At 42.4% G+C, this 21,747-nt stretch overlaps 2 protein-coding genes across 10 annotated transcripts in view; one reads left to right on the forward strand and one right to left on the reverse strand.

The window, feature by feature from the left end:
• The window catches only part of abi1a (abl-interactor 1a), a 56,276-nt gene extending 54,186 nt beyond the window's left edge, over positions 1-2,090 (reverse strand). For 3 of the 8 annotated variants that reach the window (XM_060869553.1, XM_060869555.1, XM_060869548.1), the window contains exon 1: positions 1,890-2,089. In XM_060869553.1, coding sequence (XP_060725536.1) covers positions 1,890-2,006 — 117 coding nt within the window. In that variant the 5' untranslated portion in view covers positions 2,007-2,089. Of the gene's footprint in view, positions 1-1,889 lie in introns of all 8 variants that reach the window. The other 5 variants (XM_060869554.1, XM_060869549.1, XM_060869552.1 and 2 more) reach the window with 4 other exon arrangements.
• Positions 2,091-3,026: 936 nt separating this feature from the next.
• acbd5a (acyl-CoA binding domain containing 5a) lies at positions 3,027-21,385 on the forward strand. Of its 2 annotated transcripts, none has more exons than XM_060869556.1 (13): positions 3,027-3,130; positions 3,417-3,534; positions 8,213-8,333; positions 9,840-9,912; positions 10,000-10,117; positions 11,412-11,645; positions 11,719-11,889; positions 13,140-13,234; positions 14,942-15,170; positions 15,249-15,448; positions 16,316-16,375; positions 16,741-16,850; positions 19,623-21,385. In XM_060869556.1, the coding sequence occupies exons 2-13, from the start codon at positions 3,450-3,452 to the stop codon at positions 19,633-19,635; spliced, it is 1,509 nt and encodes a 502-aa protein (XP_060725539.1). In that variant the 5' UTR covers positions 3,027-3,130; positions 3,417-3,449; the 3' UTR covers positions 19,636-21,385. The 2 variants fall into 2 exon arrangements, with proteins under 2 accessions (XP_060725539.1, XP_060725540.1); XM_060869557.1 differs by having other exon boundaries at positions 14,945-15,170.
• The last annotated feature ends 362 nt before the right edge of the window (positions 21,386-21,747 follow it).

A 21,747-nucleotide genomic window follows, 5' to 3' on the forward strand; every position in this document is an offset into this window, starting at 1 on the left:
TGTCTGTGATATTTGAGTCATTACACACTCAGCAGGATTTTTTTCCCTTTCAGTCTCATTCATTAAAGTTAGTAGACTCTTAAGCATTTGTTTAAATAAATAAATAAATAAATAAATAAAGCAACATTGAACTGATTTCAATTAATTAATGGTGCTTGCAAAGTAACATTATTATTATTGTGCCGGACAAAACTTCGGCGTGTAACTTGTCCTGCAGCTTTTGTCCTAGACCCACGAATGACGTGTCAAATTGACCGGCTCATTGAGGAGAGGTGTGCTATGACTTTTATAAGCGATCCGAGTACCGGTACTTCCGGTACCGGGTCTCAAAGTGGCCTTTTTTCCCATAGACTCCCATTATAAACTTTGGAGGTTTATGACTCGGCAAGCTTTCGAACTATCTACACCAAACTCGGCCAGCTCCTTTAGGGTGATACTCTGAACAAACTTTTAAATTTGTTGGTGTACCGATTGGCCTTCCGGTTGTGCCGCAGCCCCGCCCCCAAAATATGCAAAATAAAAAAACTTTTTACAACATGAACATGTGACATATCAAAACACTCACAACAATGAGGGGAACTTCCTCACGTGTATTTTGATGACGTCACGTGACGTCACATGATGTCACGTGAAAATAAAAGATTAGCACAACATGAACATGTGACATATCAAAACACTCAGCACAATGAGGAAAACGTCCTCAAGAGTATTCAGATGACGTCACATGTTCGTCTCGACTAGCCTCCGGGATTTGCCACGTGCAAGCGCCCTTCACATTTTCTTCAGGAAATGTACGTTCTAGTTTAAACTACTGTTTTGTGACCAAACAAATGGTGATTTTATGGGGTATATTTTTGTCAGCTCAACTTCTAACACCTCTAAATAATAATAATAATAATAATAATAATTTTTTAAATTATTAATACCATAATGTTAGCCGTTCAAAATATACTTAAAGCCTAAATGTTTTGCTCCAGTAAAATAAATTCAGTTTTCATTTCAACAAAATGTCTAAAAGTTAACAAACAGACAAACAAACAAACTGACAAACAAACAAACAGACAAACTACAAAAACTACAAAACAAACAAAAACAGACAAACAAACAAACTTACAAACTGACAAACTCCAAAAACAACAAACAAACTTACAAACTGACAAACTACAAAACAAACTGACAAACAAACAGAAACAAACGTTTACAAAAAACACTACAGACCAAAACCTTGAATACGAACGAGGGTTAAACGAGTTGTGAAAAAGTTTTAGCACCCGGAAAGTTTACACGGTAAAAGAAAAGGGTGTGATTTACAACTAAACCCTTTAATATCAACTTTTTTTATATACATATATATTTACATGTAAATTAGATGAAGGTTTCTGATTCCGACCCAAAATACTGCGACGGCTTTACACGATTTGTCTCGACACACCCTCGGGATAATAATCCAAAAGAAGAAGGAAAACAAGAAACAGAGAAAAAGGAAATGAGTGAAAGACTGGAATAAAACGAGGAGAAAACATCGTGTGTCTGTGAACAGTGTCATTAGATCAGCGGTAACAAATTAAAGTAGCGTTTATTGACTTTACACACATTATTTCCTGTCCATGTTTCCCTGTTCCCGACAATAGAGCAGCACACAGTGGGATCACACGACACACTCTACACTACACACACTCTATACACACAGCACTACACACACTCTATACACACACCGGGATCACACTCTACACACTACACACACACTATACACTATACACTGGGATCACACTATACACACACACTCTATACACACACACAGGGATCACACTATAAACTGGGCTCACACACACTACACACCAACACTACTCACTTTACATTTATTTACACATCATTCCGCTTTCTGTTACCTGGACATAGTTGTTCTCACAGTAGTCCGCGACCCTGATCAGGTTTTGGTAACTCTCCAGAAGAGCTCTTTTCCCAGTAGGAATCTCTTCCTCTAACAACATCTGCAGCTCTGCCATCTTACATGTCTCTGAGTACTAACTCCGAATCCTCCCTTTGATTGAAGCCACACACACACACACACACACACACACACACACACACACACACACTCTCTCTCTCACTCACACACACACACACACACACACACACACACACACACACACACACACACACACACACACACACACACACACACACACACACACAGCTCCCTCCTCTGGTGCTCAGTAGTAGTGATTTGTAAACACACACACTAACATACTCATTAGTATACATCACAACGGCTGACACACACTTTCTCACATACTGTGTGCGTAGTGCGTTAGTGTACAAGTAGGGACTGGATGTTGCCATGGAGTCACGCAGTAACACCCGGAAGTTAATCTCTCACTACTATTGTTATTATTATTCTAATTATTATTAATAACAATAAACAAAATATAATGGTTTCTTTGTTATATCGTCTGATTTTCTAGCGAGTTCTACTTACGCATACTAACGTACTAAATAGTATGCGGCACCGCAGCAAGACCCGGAAGTAAATTGCAAATTCAAAACAGTCGAATATATTCAAATGAATAAAATAATTACAAACAAGTGTATGTCGTCTATTTCAACTAACTAATAAGTTGATGTTTGATCCGACTGTCTACCTGATATCTGTATAGTCTGTTACAGATCAAGCGTTAACGTTTGTCTTGAGGTGAAAACGTTATAACGATAAATAAGAAGCAGGGAAACTGGAACGCTGGGATTTGTAGTTTTATAACATAGCCTTCAATCCGGTCGCATAAATAATGATATTCTTCCGAGAGTGATACAGCCAAATCCTAACATCCAGTAAACATGATCAAATATAATTACACAATAAAAAACATGAAAAAATGTTCGTATACGGTTTAAAATACTGTGAATGTTTTGTAGGGCAGGGAGTAAATCCGCTGTACGGACTACACTTCCTGTTTAGCAGGACTCTTGCGCAATGCATTGTGGTATATGTAGTCTCGGAGTCATCGTCCCTTAGTCTGTTTGTATCAAATAGAACTCCATTTCCCAGCTTCTTCATGCAGCTGTCATTAGGGGTTTTGTCGCTAGTTCAGGTTTCCGAAGTCGCCTTCTTCATCGCAGGTGCTAACAAATGGTAGGATTGAGTTGTTGTTGTTATTGTTGTTTTACAGAAACTCTGTGTTGTTTATGTTTATTCGAGGTTAAATGAGCTAGTGCATGACATGACGCCATGTTTGCTGCTTCGTTAAGGACGTTATGGAGATGTTTGTGTTTGTTTTTGTTCTGAACGCTTATAACAATGTAAATAATTAACATAAGTGCTGTTAACTCCTTAATCAGGACTGTAATGAATAACAGGGTTTGCCTGCCTGCTTCTGACATGTTTTTGTAAACTTGATGAAGCTTGTTTTTCTCTGTAGGTTTAATCTGATCATTTCTTTTTGAGAAGATCCATGATGATGGAGGAACAAACCAGATCCATCCATGAGCAGAGGTTTGACGCTGCGGTTAAAGTGATCCAGAGTTTACCTGTGAACGGTGAGTCAGGTTTATCATCCTCCTGTGTTCAGCTGTGTTCAGCTGTGTTCACCTGTGTTCAGCTGTGTTCAGCTGTGTTCGCCGTTGTTCGCCATTGTTCAGCTGTGTTCAACTGTGTTCACCTGTGTTCGCTATTGTTTGCCATTGTTCACCTGTGTTCACCTGTGTTCACCGTTGTTCGCCATTGTTCACCTGTGTTCAGCTGTGTTCACCTGTGTTCAGCTGTGTTCACCTGTGTTCAGCTGTGTTCACCTCTGTTCACCTGTGTTCACCTGTGTTCGCCATTGTTCACCTGTGTTCAGCTGTGTTCAGCTGTGTTCACCTGCGTTCAGCTGTGTTCACCTGCGTTCAGCTGTGTTCACCTCTGTTCAGCTGCGTTCACCTCTGTTCACCTGTGTTCAGCTGCGTTCACCGTTGTTCGCCATTGTTCAGCTGCGTTCACCGTTGTTCGCCATTGTTCAGCTGCGTTCACCGTTGTTCACCCGTGTTCAGCTGCGTTCAACGTTGTTCACCCGTGTTCAGCTGCGTTCAACGTTGTTCGCCATTGTTCAGCTGCGTTCACCGTTGTTCACCCGTGTTCAGCTGCGTTCAACGTTGTTCACCCGTGTTCAGCTGCGTTCACCGTTGTTCGCCATTGTTCAGCTGCGTTCACCGTTGTTCACCCGTGTTCAGCTGCGTTCAACGTTGTTCACCCGTGTTCAGCTGCGTTCAACGTTGTTCACCCGTGTTCAGCTGCGTTCAACGTTGTTCACCCGTGTTCAGCTGTGTTCACCGTTGTTCACCCGTGTTCAGCTGTGTTCACCGTTGTTCACCCGTGTTCAGCTGTGTTCACCGTTGTTCACCCGTGTTCAGCTGTGTTCACCGTTGTTCACCCGTGTTCAGCTGTGTTCACCGTTGTTCACCCGTGTTCAGCTGTGTTCACCGTTGTTCACCCGTGTTCAGCTGTGTTCACCGTTGTTCACCCGTGTTCAGCTGTGTTCACCGTTGTTCACCCGTGTTCAGCTGTGTTCACCGTTGTTCACCCGTGTTCAGCTGTGTTCAACTGTGTTCAGCTGTGTTCAGCTGTGTTCGCCATTGTTCGCCATTGTTCAGCTGTGTTCAACTGTGTTCACCTGTGTTCGCCATTGTTTGCCATTGTTCACCTGTGTTCACCTGTGTTCACCGTTGTTCGCCATTGTTCACCTGTGTTCAGCTGTGTTCACCTGTGTTCAGCTGTGTTCACCTGTGTTCAGCTGTGTTCACCTGTGTTCAGCTGTGTTCACCTCTGTTCACCTGTGTTCACCTGTGTTCGCCATTGTTCACCTGTGTTCAGCTGTGTTCACCTGTGTTCAGCTGTGTTCACCTGTGTTCAGCTGTGTTCACCTCTGTTCAGCTGTGTTCACCTCTGTTCAGCTGCGTTCACCTCTGTTCACCTGTGTTCAGCTGCGTTCACCGTTGTTCGCCATTGTTCAGCTGCGTTCACCGTTGTTCGCCATTGTTCAGCTGCGTTCACCGTTGTTCACCCGTGTTCAGCTGCGTTCAACGTTGTTCACCCGTGTTCAGCTGTGTTCAACGTTGTTCAGCTGTGTTCACCGTTGTTCACCCGTGTTCAGCTGTGTTCACCGTTGTTCACCCGTGTTCAGCTGTGTTCACCGTTGTTCACCCGTGTTCAGCTGTGTTCACCGTTGTTCACCCGTGTTCAGCTGTGTTCACCGTTGTTCACCCGTGTTCAGCTGTGTTCACCGTTGTTCACCCGTGTTCAGCTGTGTTCACCGTTGTTCACCCGTGTTCAGCTGTGTTCACCGTTGTTCACCCGTGTTCAGCTGTGTTCACCGTTGTTCACCCGTGTTCAGCTGTGTTCACCGTTGTTCACCCGTGTTCAGCTGTGTTCACCGTTGTTCACCCGTGTTCAGCTGTGTTCACCGTTGTTCACCCGTGTTCAGCTGTGTTCACCGTTGTTCACCCGTGTTCAGCTGTGTTCACCGTTGTTCACCCGTGTTCAGCTGTGTTCACCGTTGTTCACCCGTGTTCAGCTGTGTTCACCGTTGTTCACCCGTGTTCAGCTGTGTTCACCGTTGTTCACCCGTGTTCAGCTGTGTTCACCGTTGTTCACCCGTGTTCAGCTGTGTTCACCGTTGTTCACCGTTGTTCACCCGTGTTCAGCTGTGTTCACCGTTGTTCACCCGTGTTCAGCTGTGTTCACCGTTGTTCACCCGTGTTCAGCTGTGTTCACCGTTGTTCACCCGTGTTCAGCTGTGTTCACCGTTGTTCACCCGTGTTCAGCTGTGTTCACCGTTGTTCACCCGTGTTCAGCTGTGTTCACCGTTGTTCACCCGTGTTCAGCTGTGTTCACCGTTGTTCACCCGTGTTCAGCTGTGTTCACCGTTGTTCACCCGTGTTCAGCTGTGTTCACCGTTGTTCACCCGTGTTCAGCTGTGTTCACCGTTGTTCACCCGTGTTCAGCTGTGTTCACCGTTGTTCACCCGTGTTCAGCTGTGTTCACCGTTGTTCACCCGTGTTCAGCTGTGTTCACCGTTGTTCACCTGTGTTCAGCCGTGTTCAGCTGTGTTCCAGGTGCTGTTTGGACTCTGTGAGAGCTCTTTTGACACCTCTGAGTTTATTTATTCAGCACCATACACAGGTTTAAAGTTCAGGTCAGATCAACCGTATTTATTTGGAGTGAAGGACATTTTCGATCCGGTGACTATAACAGATTTTGGCCCATCTTGGGCAAGATGCAACGAGATCACATGTAAAACCTCCAGTGTGTCACTGAGCGAAGCATCGTGAACATATCACGGTATTAAATATGATTCAATTACATTCAATTAGATTCAAATTTATTTCTATACAGTAGCTCTTTTAACGACTGACGTCTCGAAGCAGCTTTACAGAACATAAACAAAGAACAAAAGGTTAATATAAAGACTAATATAAAGATTAATATAATACAAAAATCCAAGATTAGATATATTTTAATGTGTTTGTATTTATCCCCAATGAGCAAGTCTGAGGTGACTCAGATGACTGTGGGGAGGAAAAACTCCCTTAGATGGTGAAGAAACCTTGAGAGGAACCAGACACAAAGGGGAACCTCATCCTCATGTGGGTGACAGTGGAGGGTGTGATTATAAATATACAGTCTGATAAATGTTGTATTGATGAGGAGATTGTTGTCCTCAAAGACCACATGGAGTCGGCGTCTCCTCTTTAGTATAGCAGAGTCCAACTGGAGCTGGAACATCTCTAACTGGTGCTGGCAAATCTCTGCCAGTGACAAACCATAATTTCCTAGAACTTTAATTTGTATTGTTTGTTTAATTTGTATTGTATATTGTGAATACGGATGAGGAAATAAAAGTGTAAGAGTCTGTGTGCACAATGCTGTCTGACTGAGCTGATGACTCAAATTTCTGTCATTTGTCACTCTTTAAAGATTCTTGATTTCATCTGAATCACTCTCATGCATAATAAATCTCACCCAAGCCTCAGAACGCTATCGCATTTGACTCTGTACTCGTGTATATACGTATATATGGATAGAATGGCCGTAAAGCTCTCTCACTACTGTTACATCAGGAATTCGGAACTTCATGATTAAAATCACCTCATAGCAGTTTTACTTTTTTTTACTATTTTAAATTGTAATAAATTGCGGTGAATAAAGTGAAGTGCTGCTCAAGCTGCTTTGTCGTTGAATCCTGGCCTCTTTAAAAATTATGAATGGAAGTTCCTTAAACTTAAGGTATGTTTGGAACAGACTGCAGAACCTGAAACGCGGACTGTCCCGAAAAAAGCGAAGTGTGTCCGAGATACCGAATCACGGCACACGGGTCGAGACGTGCAGTTTGTGCAGTGTTAAACTGGTAGCCCTAAGCTTCCCTGATCTAGTAGCAGCTTTAGACGTGTAGCTCTAGTGCCTGGATGATCATCTACATCTGGGGTGAGGCTTGTAATCTGTGGTTGAAATACATGACGGTGGATATTTTACCAGATGGACACGTTAACGTTCAACGTAGCTAAGTTAAAGGTTACAAAAATCGAAGTGCAGCTTGATCTGTGAAAAAGAAGCTTTGCTTTTCTCATTCGGATAGCATACAGTACACAGAAACCTGGATTTGTTAGCTCCGCCCACATTGTTCAAAAAGCATTCAAAACGCATATTCGTCAATAAATTCTTGCGATTTTATTATTTTATACAGATTACGCTGCAATTAATTTTGTTACACACAAATTCATGAGCATTTAGTGCCATTTTGTATGAACAAATTAAAAGAAAGTGAAATCCATAAAGTAAAAAAAGACTAGGCACCGTGTTAAGACAAAAGTAATGGCACCCTATAAAAAGAGTTCATGCGTGTCTGTGGTAGCTGCAGTGGCTGAGCTGCATTACTGGAAGCTCTGTTTTAGTTGTTTATTCATCATTTTGTAGCTTTTGGTTTTGTGAGCTTTGCTTTTATGGTGTTTTGTTTGAAAGTAAATATGAACAAGGGAGAATGTTTGGCTACGAAAACATTTCAGGCACCTTAACTTACTTTTTGTATTTTTTCCGAAAGCTTACCGTCCGCGATGATCACGAATAACGTCACAGCGACCAAATCACAGCCGTGACGTTATTCACGATAATACGTGAAAGTGTGCTGTAACGATCAGAATTATGGAATAATTTGAACTCGCCATGCATCCTCTGATATTGCAGGTTCCTTTCAACCATCCAATGAAATGATGCTGAAATTCTACAGTTACTACAAGCAGGCGACTCAGGGCCCGTGCAACATTCCCCGCCCGGGGTTCTGGGATCCTGTTGGCAAAGTCAAATGGTACCAAACATCACACATTTCACCATCTCTCCTCACATTAGTGCTTATATCTTTCTTATGATGTTAAAGGTGGGGTCTCCGATGTTTGAAAGACAATGTTGATATTTGAAATCACCAAAACAAACACGCCCCTAACCCAAACGGGTCCCACCCCTGTATCGATAGCTCCGCCCACACATACATACATAACCCAGGCAGCTAATGGAAAGAAATGTGTCTTTATCATAGCTGAAGGGAAGAACAATACGATTGTAGATAAACAAACAAGCAAAAATGACACACAAGCATAATCATGTAAAGGACAAAGACATATATTAGTTCTGTGTAACAAAACAAAACCAACGTTACTCACCTATCGAGAAGGAAAAAAGCGCCTCGGCGTCTTAAGTAAAGTTGGTCACATATTCACAGATTGGAGTTTCCCGAGTCAATAACTCCTGAGCTAAACACTGTTACTACACAAAACACGGTTGTAGCTGCGTCTCTACATTACTACGATAGAAAAGAGGTGTTATTTGTGTAGTAACAGTGTTTAGCTCAGGAGTTATTGACTCAGGAAACTCCAATCTGTGAATATGTGACCAACTTCCTGCTCCTTCAGTTCTCTTCAGCGCTGGAAAGCTGATCCTATATTAACACGTCCTACTTCTTACCTTATCGTAAGTCTTTATTCACTTTCTTTCTTTGTTTTTATCCTCCATGTCAATGTTAAAACCGCTTTCTGCTAATGTCACACATGCGCACTAAACACTCTCTCCGCCCATATCGACAAGACACGCCGCTTTCTGCTCATTGGCTCCACGTTTGTTTTGATTTTTGTTTTGTTTGTCGTTCCGACTCATTTTCTGAAGCATTTCTCAAACAACAGAGACCCCACTTTTAATAAATTTATATTTATTTGCAAGAGTGACATTGTGTCTCATTGTGTCTCTGTATCACATCTTATACAAGCCAAACCTGAGCAGGTTCTGTTATAGAGTACATTAGACCAGCATCTATAATGGTCTTATGGACAGATATTATAACGTTATAAGACCTGCCATTATGAGTTAAGTGTGGAGGGTGTAAATGTGAACATCTATAATGTTTTAGAAATACACAGTATATGTGAAGTTTTACCATCGCAGACTCCCACAGCACACAGTGTTATGCATGGAAACAACAGAGGAATTTTATTTGCTTAGCTCTAGCAGACGTTTCTGCATTAGTTGTGTGAAAGTGAACGGCAGAGTGAACTTTATCATCACTCCAGGGTTCATTCACAGCGGTTAGTTTACTTTAATGCACCGTGTTCCTGCAGTTTTAAAAACATCAACATCTAAGTGTCCTTGAAAAAAATAGAACCCCAGAACAGAACACTAGTAACCAGAACAGACACTGGAATAAAGAATCTGAACAAAATCAAGAGTTGTCTAATACCACAGTGTGTGTGTGTGTGTGTGTGTGTGTGTGTGTGTGTGTGTGTGTGTGTGTGTGTGTGTGTGTGTGTGTGTGTTTGTGTCGTAGGGATGCATGGCACGCACTTGGAGATATGCCAAAAGAAGAGGCCATGATTGCGTACGTGGATGACCTCAAGCTGGTAATGATGTCTGTTTGTTCGTTATAATGACGGTTGTTACGTCTTTATGGCTTTTAAATAATCTGAAAGTTTTATTTTTCTGTGCAGATTCTTGAAAGCATGCCCATGACCGAGCAGGTGGAACAGCTGCTGCAGGTCCTCGGGCCGTTCTACGAGATCGTGGATGAGAAGAAAAAGATCAGCCAAGTTTCAGACCTGACTGCAGGTTAGATTCAAGATCTTCATCGGGATGGGACACAATCCCAGAGAATCAGAAGGGGGTGACCTACTGTATGTGCATGATAGTCTCAGTGAAAGCTTCTGAAGGAGGTGTGGCCCTTCTGCCAGTTAGTCCCACTGAAGGAGGTGTGGCCTTGTTCCTGTTAGTCCCACTGAAGGAGGTGTGGCCCTTCTCCCAGTTAGTCCCACTGAAGGAGGTGTGGCCTTGTTCATGTTAGTCCCACTGAAGGAGGTGTGGCCTTTGTACCTTTTAGTCCCACTGAAGGAGGTGTGGCCTTTGTACCTTTTAGTCCCACTGAAGGAGGTGTGGCCTTTGTACCTTTTAGTCCCACTGAAGGAGGTGTGGCCTTGTTCCTGTTAGTCCCACTGAAGGAGGTGTGGCCTTGTTCCTGTTAGTCCCACTGAAGGAGGTGTGGCCCTTCTCCCAGTTAGTCCCACTGAAGGAGGTGTGGCCTTGTTCCTGTTAGTCCCACTGAAGGAGGTGTGGCCTTGTTCCTGTTAGTCCCACTGAAGGAGGTGTGGCCTTGTTCCTGTTAGTCCCACTGAAGGAGGTGTGGCCTTGTTCCTGTTAGTCCCACTGAAGGAGGTGTGGCCTTGTTCATGTTAGTCCCACTGAAGGAGGTGTGGCCTTGTTCATGTTAGTCCCACTGAAGGAGGTGTGACCTTTCTGCCTTCCAGTCCCACTGAAGGAGGTGTGGCCTTTGTACCTTTTAGTCCCACTGAAGGAGGTGTGGCCTTGTTCCTGTTAGTCTCACTGAAGAAGGCATTGCTGACTTGCACTATAATCACATCACACTTTGGTTGCTTAAAATACATAAATCCTTGTTAATCAGTTCTAAACAGTCTAAATTAATCCATGATTTCTTGTAGCATTGATGATCTGTTTACATTCTGTGTTTTATTACTCTTTATTTACTTTATCTTTTTTAATCCTAACATGATGTATGTACTTTTGGTTGCTCAGCCCAGTTGGAAAGATTTGTTAGACAGCTGGAAGGCAAGTGTCTAGTAAATGTGTCCCCACCACACACACACACACACACCCCCGAATCCTCCTCCCACAGTAATGAACCCAGTGTAATGTCTTTTAATGTTCAGGTTCTAGTAATGACTCCTAAATCTAACTCCATGCGTAGCTGGATAGTTCCTGTGTTGGTGACAGTGATATAATGTTATACTTGATTTTACCCCAGTTCATACATTTCCTGTAAATAACAGTCTGTAGTTAAGCATCAGTGATGTAACACTCAAAGTCAATGCTGATTGTTGCTGATCTCTAGGCCTCGGAAGCATGATGTCGCCTCCTTCGAATAGCGTCACAAAAAGCATCATCAGAACCTTGGAAATGAACGGCACCTTGGACGGCCTCGGCCCCAACAAATCCGACGCGCCAAACGTTAACGTGAATGAGCTCGAGGAGCAGGAGGACGGAGGTGAGGATGACGAAAAAGATAACGAGGACAGCGGAGATGATGAGAATGAAGAGGAAGACGAGAACGAACAGCTGCAGGAAGGTAATTAATCATGAGTAAAATACAATTAGGAACGATGTCTGTACATTCTAAAAACTTTGTCTGCTTGTTTTAGCTTCTGCCCTGAAGAAAAAGGGCAGAACGGGAAAAGCGATTCCTAACGGCAGCATAGGGCATAACCGGTCTCCCGTGACGAACGGGACACACTGCACGAAATCCACCCTGAACGGAAAAGACACGGAGGAGGACGACGGAGAGATCCGGCACGTTAACGGCCACGCTAAAGGTGACGCCGCAGAATGCACATTAAAGGCTAGGTGTATATAATGAAACGTTTGTGATGTTATAGAAGAACCATAAAACACTTACGCTGTTATAAGAGGTACTTCACACCTTAATCCAGAGCAATTTATTTTTAATCTAATTTTTATATTGAGCAATTGAGGTTAGGGGCCTTTCGCAGGTGCCCAGAGGTTGGAGATTGTTGGATCTGGGATTCGAACTCACAACCTTTCAATCAGTAGTCTGTAAGAAATAAAAAATGCGTAGTGTAAAAATAAGACGACGATGTTGAAGATCTTAATGAAGAACAAGACGTTTATTCCAGCATAGCAGTGACAAAATACATGATGTACTTTGGGTTCATCGGAGTCAATAAGAACCCTGAGCAAATCCTGCTCAAGCATTATATACTGTTTTCCTCTTTGTAGTTTAAATGAGGTTCTGCTTTGAATGTGTGTTGAGCGTAAGAACTGAGTGTCTCCCAAATGGCTGGGTCACACCTTGTTATTTAGCCAGATGTCTTTAAATGTTAATCACGGTCACGTATACCTTGGCTTGGTATTGTTACAATTGTTATCAGTCAAATAGTCCCTTTAAATGGTCATCGCGGTCACCGCGGCCACGCAGACCTTGGCTTGGTATTGTTACAGTTGTTATCAACCAAATGGTCACTTTAAATGGTAATCGCAGTCACGTAGACCCTTTGTTCCTGGTGATGCTTAATGTTCTGCTGCCGTTCCCATATTTATAATTGAATCAACTTTATACGTTTAGAGTCCTAAACGTATTACCTTATGCTACTTAAGCCTTTTTAGGAATGAGCTCTTTTAGATGTGTACCTTGGAGCGGAATTTGGGTGCAATTTCTGTAATTTCTTACAAGTCCAACACCTTAGCCACTAAGCTACCACCTTCCCTCATTAAAAAAAGAGCAGCGTTGCCAAGTTATAGCGTTGTCTCTGACACTGGCGACTCCATCGATTAAAATAAATATCTGCTTAGAGAAAACATCACCAGGCTTAAATTACAATCCATACAAGTCCCTGTGAATGAGTCGTTACCATAGAAACAACAACATACTAGAAAGAACACACTGTGACCAATCAGAATTCAACAGCGCTACGACATAATGGTGTTTAAAAGAAGACGACAAATCTGAAAAATAAAGTTACGTAAACTTAAAAATTAAGTCATGTGTAGTGTCCTGTCCTTACAAAGGATCTGTGATAAATAAATGATTTACTTTATCATTTAGATGATAACGAAGACGTTTGCGGCCCTCATCACGTGGCCTCCGACTCAGACAGCGAGGTTTACTGCGACTCCGTGGACCAGTTTGGTGCAGAGGAGGTGAGACTGAGCTCTCTACACCGCAACTGGACTTCATCCAGCCTCACTTTTGTTTCTGTGAATCATCCAGTCCGATACGCAGCGTTCTGAGAGCGAGGACAGTTTCATACAGTATTCATAAGGCAAAGTATGCAGCATGTCTCGTTACTGTTAAACAGCAGCGTCGACTCATCCGTGGAGTGCTGATACAAGAGACGCCTTCATGAAACGTTACATTATTGACTCCGAACACAACACTTATGGTTCTAACGTATCACTCTGCAGATAAGGTATTAGCACAAGTGCACCGTAGTCGGAGATACTGTTTTGACCAATCAGAATCCAGAATTCCTCATACCTTAGTTGTGTGAACATGTTTTTGTTTTTCAAAGCAAACAAACTTCCTCTAGATTTACAAACCATTTTTTTGTACTCTTGATAAACGGCAATCAGCTGTAAATGACCAAGCGTGCTCACGTTCATGTTACAGCTAATTTAGGTTTAGTGAAGCCCGCAAAATTCCATAAAAGGTGAAGGACAAAATGGACAACGTACTTAAAGGTGGGGTCTCTGTCGTTTGAGAAATGCTGCAGAAAACTGAATCGGGACAACAAACAAAACAAATACAAAAGAAATGTGTAGCCAATGAGCAGAAAGGGGCGGGTCTTGTCAATATGGGTGGAGAGAGTGTTCAGTGCGCATGTGTGACATTAGCAGAAAGCGGTTTTAACATTGATATGGAGGAAAGAAAGCGAAGAAAGTCTTACGATAAGGTAAGAAGTAGGACGTGTTAATATAGGATCAGCTTTCCAGCGCTGGAGAGAACTGAAGGAGCAGGAAGTTGGTCACATATTCACAGATTGGAGTTTCCTGAGTCAATAACTCCTGAGCTAAACGCTGTTACTACACAAATAACACCTCTTTTCTATCGTAGTAATGTAGAGACGCAGCTACAACCGTGTTTTGTGTAGTAACAGCGTTTAGCTCAGGAGTTATTGACTCGGGAAACTCCAATCTGTGAATATGTGACCAACTTTACTTAAGACGCCGAGGCGCTTTTTTCCTTCTCGATAGGTGAGTAACGTTGGTTTTGCTTTGTTACACAGAACTAATATATGTCTTTGTCCTTTACATGATTATGCTTGTGTGTCATTTTTGCTTGTTTGTTTATCTGCAATCGTATTGTTCTTCTCTTCAGCTATGATAAAGACACATTTCTTTCCATTATTTACCTGGGTTGCGTCTGTATGTGTGGGCGGAGCTATCAATACAGGGGTGGGACCCATTTGGGTTAGGGGCGTGTTTGTTTTGGTGATTTCAAATGTCAACATTGGCTTTCAAACAACGGAGACCCCACCTTTAATGGTGAAATCGTCCAGTAACGCAGCTCCACCAGCGCAGCTAAGCAAAAAAGTAAAATTGTCAGGCGAATAAAATTTTTGTCTCCAGTTTAGTAAACAAGGCTCATTATTAATACATCTAAAGGAGTTGTTCTCATATTTGTTTACTGCTGCATTTGTTTTGCACTAATGGGACGACTTTAAATGCCAAACATTATAATCTTTACCCATTCACCACAAACAGCATCATGGTTCATTTTCTCAATTAAGCAACATGTCCTGACTGCTCGAAACGTATTCGGAGCAAAGAGAAAATATTTGACTTTTTAAGAAGATAATGATGGTTATTTTATACAGCAGACGATCTTGTTTATGTCTGCGTGTACAGCAGAACAGCGATTCTCACGCGAACCGCTCCCTGGAGGAAAGCCATAGAATCGGGTGCTCTCAGGAGGAGCTGCACTTGACGGGAGACTCGGAGATCCTGCTGAGAGGACAGGACGGCGTTCAGCACGGAGGAGAAGACGGGAAGACAAGTGGAGGAGGAGGAGGAGGAGCGCAGAAAAACAGCCTGAGCATGAGCAGACCAGGCGGCTCTCTGATCAGGAGAGGACAAGGTACAGCTCGACTGTGTAAAGCACTTCGATTAAAAACAAAAAAACAGCGCAGTAGATTTAACTTCCTGTCTACATCAGGGTCCAGGTCATCAGGCTTGGGGCCAGGAGTCACAGGGACCTTACAGGGTGCTGGAGGTGATGGAGAGCGCTGGGGGTCTGATGGAGCCAGAGGCAGCGACCTGAACGAGCAGATAGTCACAGCTTTAACGAGGCTACAGGAGGATATGCAGAGTGTCCTAGAGAGACTGCACACACTCGAGGCTCTAACTGCCTCACAGGTGAGAGGTTCACACACAGACACAGACACAAATACACTAACGCGCACACACACAAACACAAATAGACACACACTAACATGCACACACATACACACACATATACTAACACACATACACACACACTAACACACATACACACACACATACATACACTAACACGCTAACACATACACTAACACGCTAACACACACACACACACACACACACACACACAAACACAAATACACTAACACATATACACACACTAACACATACACACACATACACTAACACACACACTCCTGCAAGCCAGTTCAGGTCTCATTTTTGACCCAGAATCATACACTGACTGAAATATCGGTGTTAGGTTTAGGAATTAGCATCAGCTCTATGGTATTAGGGTCAGATTAGAAAGATTAGGATTAGGTTTATGGTCTTTGGATTGAGCTAGAGATGATTAGATTTGCAATTTAAAATCTTAGGATAACATTTTATGTTTTTATTGTTTTTTAAGTGTTAGGATTGTGTTATTAGAAAAGGTTTAAGTTATAGGTTTATGTTTTAAGGAAAAGTTTTTGTTTTTTTGTTTAGGATTAGGTGAGAAATGATCAGGATTAAGTTTGTTATTAGGAAAACTTTTTATTCTTATAATCAGGATTAGGTTAGAAATTATTTTAATTACGATTAGGTTACAAATGATTTGGTTTACATTTATCAGATTAGGATTTGTTTTAGATTATTTGGATTGGGTTTACATGATCAGGATTAGGATTAATACAGGCAACAAAAAAATGACATCTCTGGCTTTATACCAGAATTCCACTGCAAATTTGGCTCAAAAAATACACTCTTGACTCTTGTATGATTTCCACACTTTGCTCTTCCCAGGCGAGATCAGCGGCCTTGCCCTCAGAATACCTGCTGCCTCCAGCCAGCAGGCCTCGCAGGGTATGTTGTGTAACACCAGTCTCACAGTCTCACACCTGGCTGCACTTTGATATCTAAAGCTGAGCCAGATTTTCTGCACCAGCACTCGTTTAACACACTGTGCTTCAGCCGAGGATGGAGTTTAATAAAACACATAAACGATCCCTTTAATTAGAATTAGTAATGTGATTACTAACATCTTCACTTCTACGTCAATTAAATCAAATCAAATTTTATTTGTCACATGCACATACATACAGAGTACGACATGCAGCGAAATGCTTTTTACGTCTGTCCGGTATTCAAACATAAGAATGATGATGATAAACTCTATATTTATTTTAAATGTTAGAAATACAATAACAGTTTAAATTTCGGGTACGCAGAAGTCGTCCTGGTGGCCGTTCGACGTTTCTCCAGGCACCGTGGCCTTCGCTCTCGTCTGGCCCTTTATCGCACAGTGGATTATTCGCCAGTATTTTCAGAGGCGGAGAAGGTAAGGAGCGCTAGCGTCCTGTTTCACAACACCAGGAATGAACCGTTTTGTTTCACCAGGTCTAACTAATGAACCTAGCCTGGAAAAAATGATGGTACCCCTAGAAACGATTGAAAATAATTTGACCATAGGAACATTCATTCATTCATTCATTCATTCATTCATTTTCTACCGCTTATCCGAACTACCTCGGGTCACGGGGAGCCTGTGCCTATCTCAGGCGTCATGGGGCATCAAGGCAGGATACACCCTGGACAGAGTGCCAACCCATCACATGGCACACACACACTCTCATTCACTCACGCAATCACACACTACGGACAATTTTCCAGAGATGCCAATCAACCTACCATGCATGTCTTTGGACCGGGGGAGGAAACCGGAGTACCCGGAGGAAACCCCCGAGGCACGGGGAGAACATGCAAACTCCACACACACAAGGCGGAGGCGGGAATCGAACCCCCAACCCTGGAGGTGTGAGGCGAACGTGCTAACCACTAAGCCACCGTGCCCCCCTCCATAGGAACATGTTAAACTAAAGTGTGTCCTGTAGTTAGCATCGCTGGAGTCTTCAAACTTGTAATCAGTCAGTCTTCTTACTTAAAGGCTGAAAAGTCATCACTGTGCTGTTTGGTATCATGGTGTAAACCACACTGAACATGGACTACAGATAGCGGAGGGCAGAAATGTTAAAGGTAAGGACCGTCTCCAAGAGGATTGTTGTTCCTGTGACTACAGTTCAGCTAGGACCGTAGCCGACCTCCCTGGACGTGGTGTCGAGAAGAAAATTTATGACAAATTAGAGACAGATAATATGATTGGTGACCAAAGAGCCCAGAACAACTTCCAGATGCCCCTTTTCCACCGAGGCAGTTTGAGTGCTGGTTCGGAGCCTAATTTAGAACCAGTTATTTCTTTTTCGACAGCCAAAGCACCGGCTCTGAACCAGGAAAAGTGGTTCTTAAGTAGCACCAAAACGTTGCTGGTCTAGACTTAAGAACCGCTTGTGTCAGGGGTTGTGGGCGGGGCTACTGTTAGATAATGTACCTTAAGTATACTAATGTTTAATACACTTTTACTTTACCACAATATGATCAATTATCAGCACACATGATAGTGGGTGGCTACATGTTAAGGCTACCTTTTTTCTGTGTTAATGATAACATTATTTTATGTATTTTCTCGAGTTCAACCTCCGTTTATAAAAATTACATTGAGCTGCACGTACACGTTGGATTCACTGCGTTTGGAAGCAACAGCCGCCATTGTTGATGTGTTTGCCGCTGCTGCGCTAATGTTGCTGGGAAACGTGACACGTATACAGTGACCGTAAGACGTGGCTCTGTGATGGGGCTCTAACCCATGAAAAGGCAAACTGGATCTTGAAGGCTTGCCAGCGGAACCAACCTTGAACCAGTACCAGCACTAGCTCTGAACCAGCACCCAGTTCTTTCTGGTGGAAAAGGGGTAAAAGAGAACATTAATGTCAGATCACACCATCCGTTTGAGCCAAAATGGACTTAACGGAAGACCACCTGAGGAGTTTCTCCACCGTTAAGAGCAAATCATAAAAAAGCCAGACTGGAATTTGCCAAAATGCAGATCGACAAGCCACAAAGCTTCTGGGAGAATGTCATGTAGAGAGATGAGACAAAACTGGAGCTTTTGGGCAAATCACATCAGCTCGATGTTCACAGATGCAAAAATTAAGCATACAAAGAAAAAAATCACTGTAAGACATGGAGGAGGCTCTGGGGTCCAGAGGTTATGTCCTGGGGCTGATTTAGGGTCTCGAATGTATGGAGGGTACAATGAAACTTCAAGACTATCAAGGCATTCTGGAGCAAAATGTGCGCGATTGCAGTGAGTGCCTCATAGGGGTTTTTTACACCTGGTCACTTCATGAGTTTTCTGTGATCAGATAGCTATCCGATGGTAAAAAGACCAGGTCTAAACGCCCTCCGAGACGTTTTGGAGACGGATATAAATCCGATGGTACAAACCACTTCAGGAGGTGGTCTGGGACGTGTTTCAGATGAAACTGGACAGGTGTAAATGAATGTGGTTGTTCAAGCCACATACGTCAGCGCTATACTCCTCCCAAACGGAAGTACGTCACTCGCAGGTGATCTTTCACCCAGGCGTCTCGTCGGGTCTTAAAATGCGCTGCTGCTGCCAGCGAAAATGCAGCAAACAGTAAATGCTGTTTTTTGTAACATAACCGTCGTAACGAGTTTTTTCGTCTTCTTTTTGATCGCATTCTCAAAACCGCACACACCAAAGTGTGTTCCGTTTCAATTACCCCGGAAATGAGGTAAAATATTTTTGCATTTTGGGCGGGAGTAGAAAGATCGGATCGATATCCGATTCACCAGGACGCATTTATGTGGCCTAATGTACATGGAACAGTTTTAACAAATCAGATAGATATACTGTAGGATCAGAGAAAACACATGAAGTGACCGGGTGTAAAAAGACCCAAAAGGTTGTGCAACAACATATTAAGTTAAAGATACTATCATTTTTGTCCAGACCAGTTTCATTAGTTTTTTCTAATTATTTTTAAATGCATTTGAACCACAATTCAAAAGCAACGTCTGATTTTCAGTGTTTTCTTTTTCTTTAATTTTTTATCAACACCTTTCAGTTATTTCAGTGACTGTTGTGGCTTTTTCTTTCTTTAATGGAAGAGGAGTACCAACAATTTTGTCTGTGTGTGTACCATTAAGATGAATTAACACGACTACTACATGATGTCCTTCCTTCTTTCAGAAAACTGCGCTGAGAAGCGTGCGCTTAAAGAGGCCGGCGTCCTCCGTCGCATCCCGTCTTTCAAACTCTCGCTTTTGCACTACGATGAAGACGCTGAAATTTAGTGAGCATCGAAACAAACTGATAGATGAATGTGTGCAGCTTCTAAAGGCTTTTTGTACTTTTTTTTTGTCTAATATGAGTGCTAAGTGCTAAGATTTACATTTAAACTGCTTGGTTTGAGATGAGAAATGAGAAGCATAACGACGTAGTAACGAGCAATTCTATACTGTATTACTATTAATTTTTTTTCATATTGAAATCTTAATAGGGCATTATGATAACACGCGAATATGGCGCCCAGCGTAGGACTAGACGTGTCGATCGTTCTGCTTCTCCATAAAGCTGCTAATAGGCTCTGTAGGAACATGTAGAATTGTACAGTATAATCGATTTAACGCTTGTTGAGTAACGAGCTGCGTAATTCTGAGTAGGCTTTGATCCCTGTCTGGAAATCAGGAAGAGTTTGTGGCGTCGGGAATTAATGTGAATTTGACGGACGGTGTGTTTTCAGGTTCCAGCCTGTCGGACGGATAAGTAATCAAAGCCATAATCACAAAATAGTTCACCGATGTAGAACCGCGTAAAGTCAGTTAACGAGGAACGCTCTTCCTTCTCGACACTGTGGCGGTGAGATCAACTTACCGTGCACAAGAAGCATTCTCTCCAGTCAGCAGATCCTCTATCGTGCTTAATCGAGGTCGTGCACATTTATAATTAATGATTTCATTGTTTAGCTAAAGGCAGCTAGTCCGGTTAAAGTTTCATACAAAACTTTCATACAAAAAATAGTGGAACTTACGTAACTGCACACGGTCACATTTTACTACTGGTTGAATATCACACATCTTTCATGGAATTATGAATAACAAACCTTTGAAAAAAAGAATCATTTCAGGTGCATAATTAGACCTTATAAATCACTAATGTTAACTAAAGCGCTTGAAGCTAATTAAAGCTACACTACGTACACATTTAGGTAAAAGAGGCACACTAAAGGAACACATGCCCTACGTAAGCATCACTGGTGCCACCCCAGATACAAGGTGGAATACAGATTGGTGGCTTTATTTCTGAAAGTGTAGAAAGGACAGTTGAATAAAAAAAAAAAAAAAGGTATAACGTTGACTTAGGAAGCGTGAAACGGTTTAAAATCCCATGCGCACAAACAGTTCTGCATTCAAATCTAAAACCGAGCATTAAAATCCGGATGATTTGTGATTTCACACTCGGGGGGTGGGGGGTAGGATCGTTGGGGTGTGTTTCAGATAAACACAATACGCAGCACATTATTATGTTGAGAAAAGTCATGCAATAATTGTTTGAATTAATTGTTTTTATTTAATCTGTTATACTTTACCATGTTTTTTGTTGTCTGTTTGAATCAAACTGATGAGTTTCTGTTAAGATTTAACCTCCAACGTTGTGTTTCGTTTTCCTCTCGGTGTAAATTGTTCAATAATGTTAATAGCTATAATATGTGTATATTAAACAGACTTAAACTATATATAAATAAACAAAGGAACTGAAATTGCCATTTTAATTGTAACATACTGTAATGTAGCATCGGCTTCTCTGGAACGGCGATTAAACCACGATGTAATTAAAAGCTGCGTTTTGTTAGAAATATCTTTCTATCGACGACCACTTTTGTTTCCAGAGGAGCGTCTGTGAACGTTCTTATTGTTAATCAGAAGCACGAATAAAAATTAATAGCTTTTGGAGTTGGCTTGTCTTCCTTAAAACACACACGTTTTTAAATTCGTAAGCTCGGAGCGGTGTAAACGGTCGTCAAAGGTTAAACGATCCCTGGTGATCCCAAGCTTTTCCTTATATCTCTCCCCCCCCCCCCCCAACTATTTCTCCATATTTAAAGAATTAATAAATGAGTGAGTGACGTGACATACGGCTAAGTACGGTGACCCATACTCAGAATTCGTTCTCTGCGTTTAACCCATCCAAAGTGCACACACACAGCAGTGAACACACACACCGTGAACACACACACACGGAGCAGTGGGCAGCCATTTATGCTGCACCGCCCGGGGAGCAGTTGGGGGGTTCGGTGCCTTGCTCAAGGGCACCT

The sequence above is a fragment of the Tachysurus vachellii genome, chromosome 5, assembly GCF_030014155.1.
Source record: "Tachysurus vachellii isolate PV-2020 chromosome 5, HZAU_Pvac_v1, whole genome shotgun sequence".
Classification (NCBI taxonomy): domain Eukaryota; kingdom Metazoa; phylum Chordata; class Actinopteri; order Siluriformes; family Bagridae; genus Tachysurus; species Tachysurus vachellii.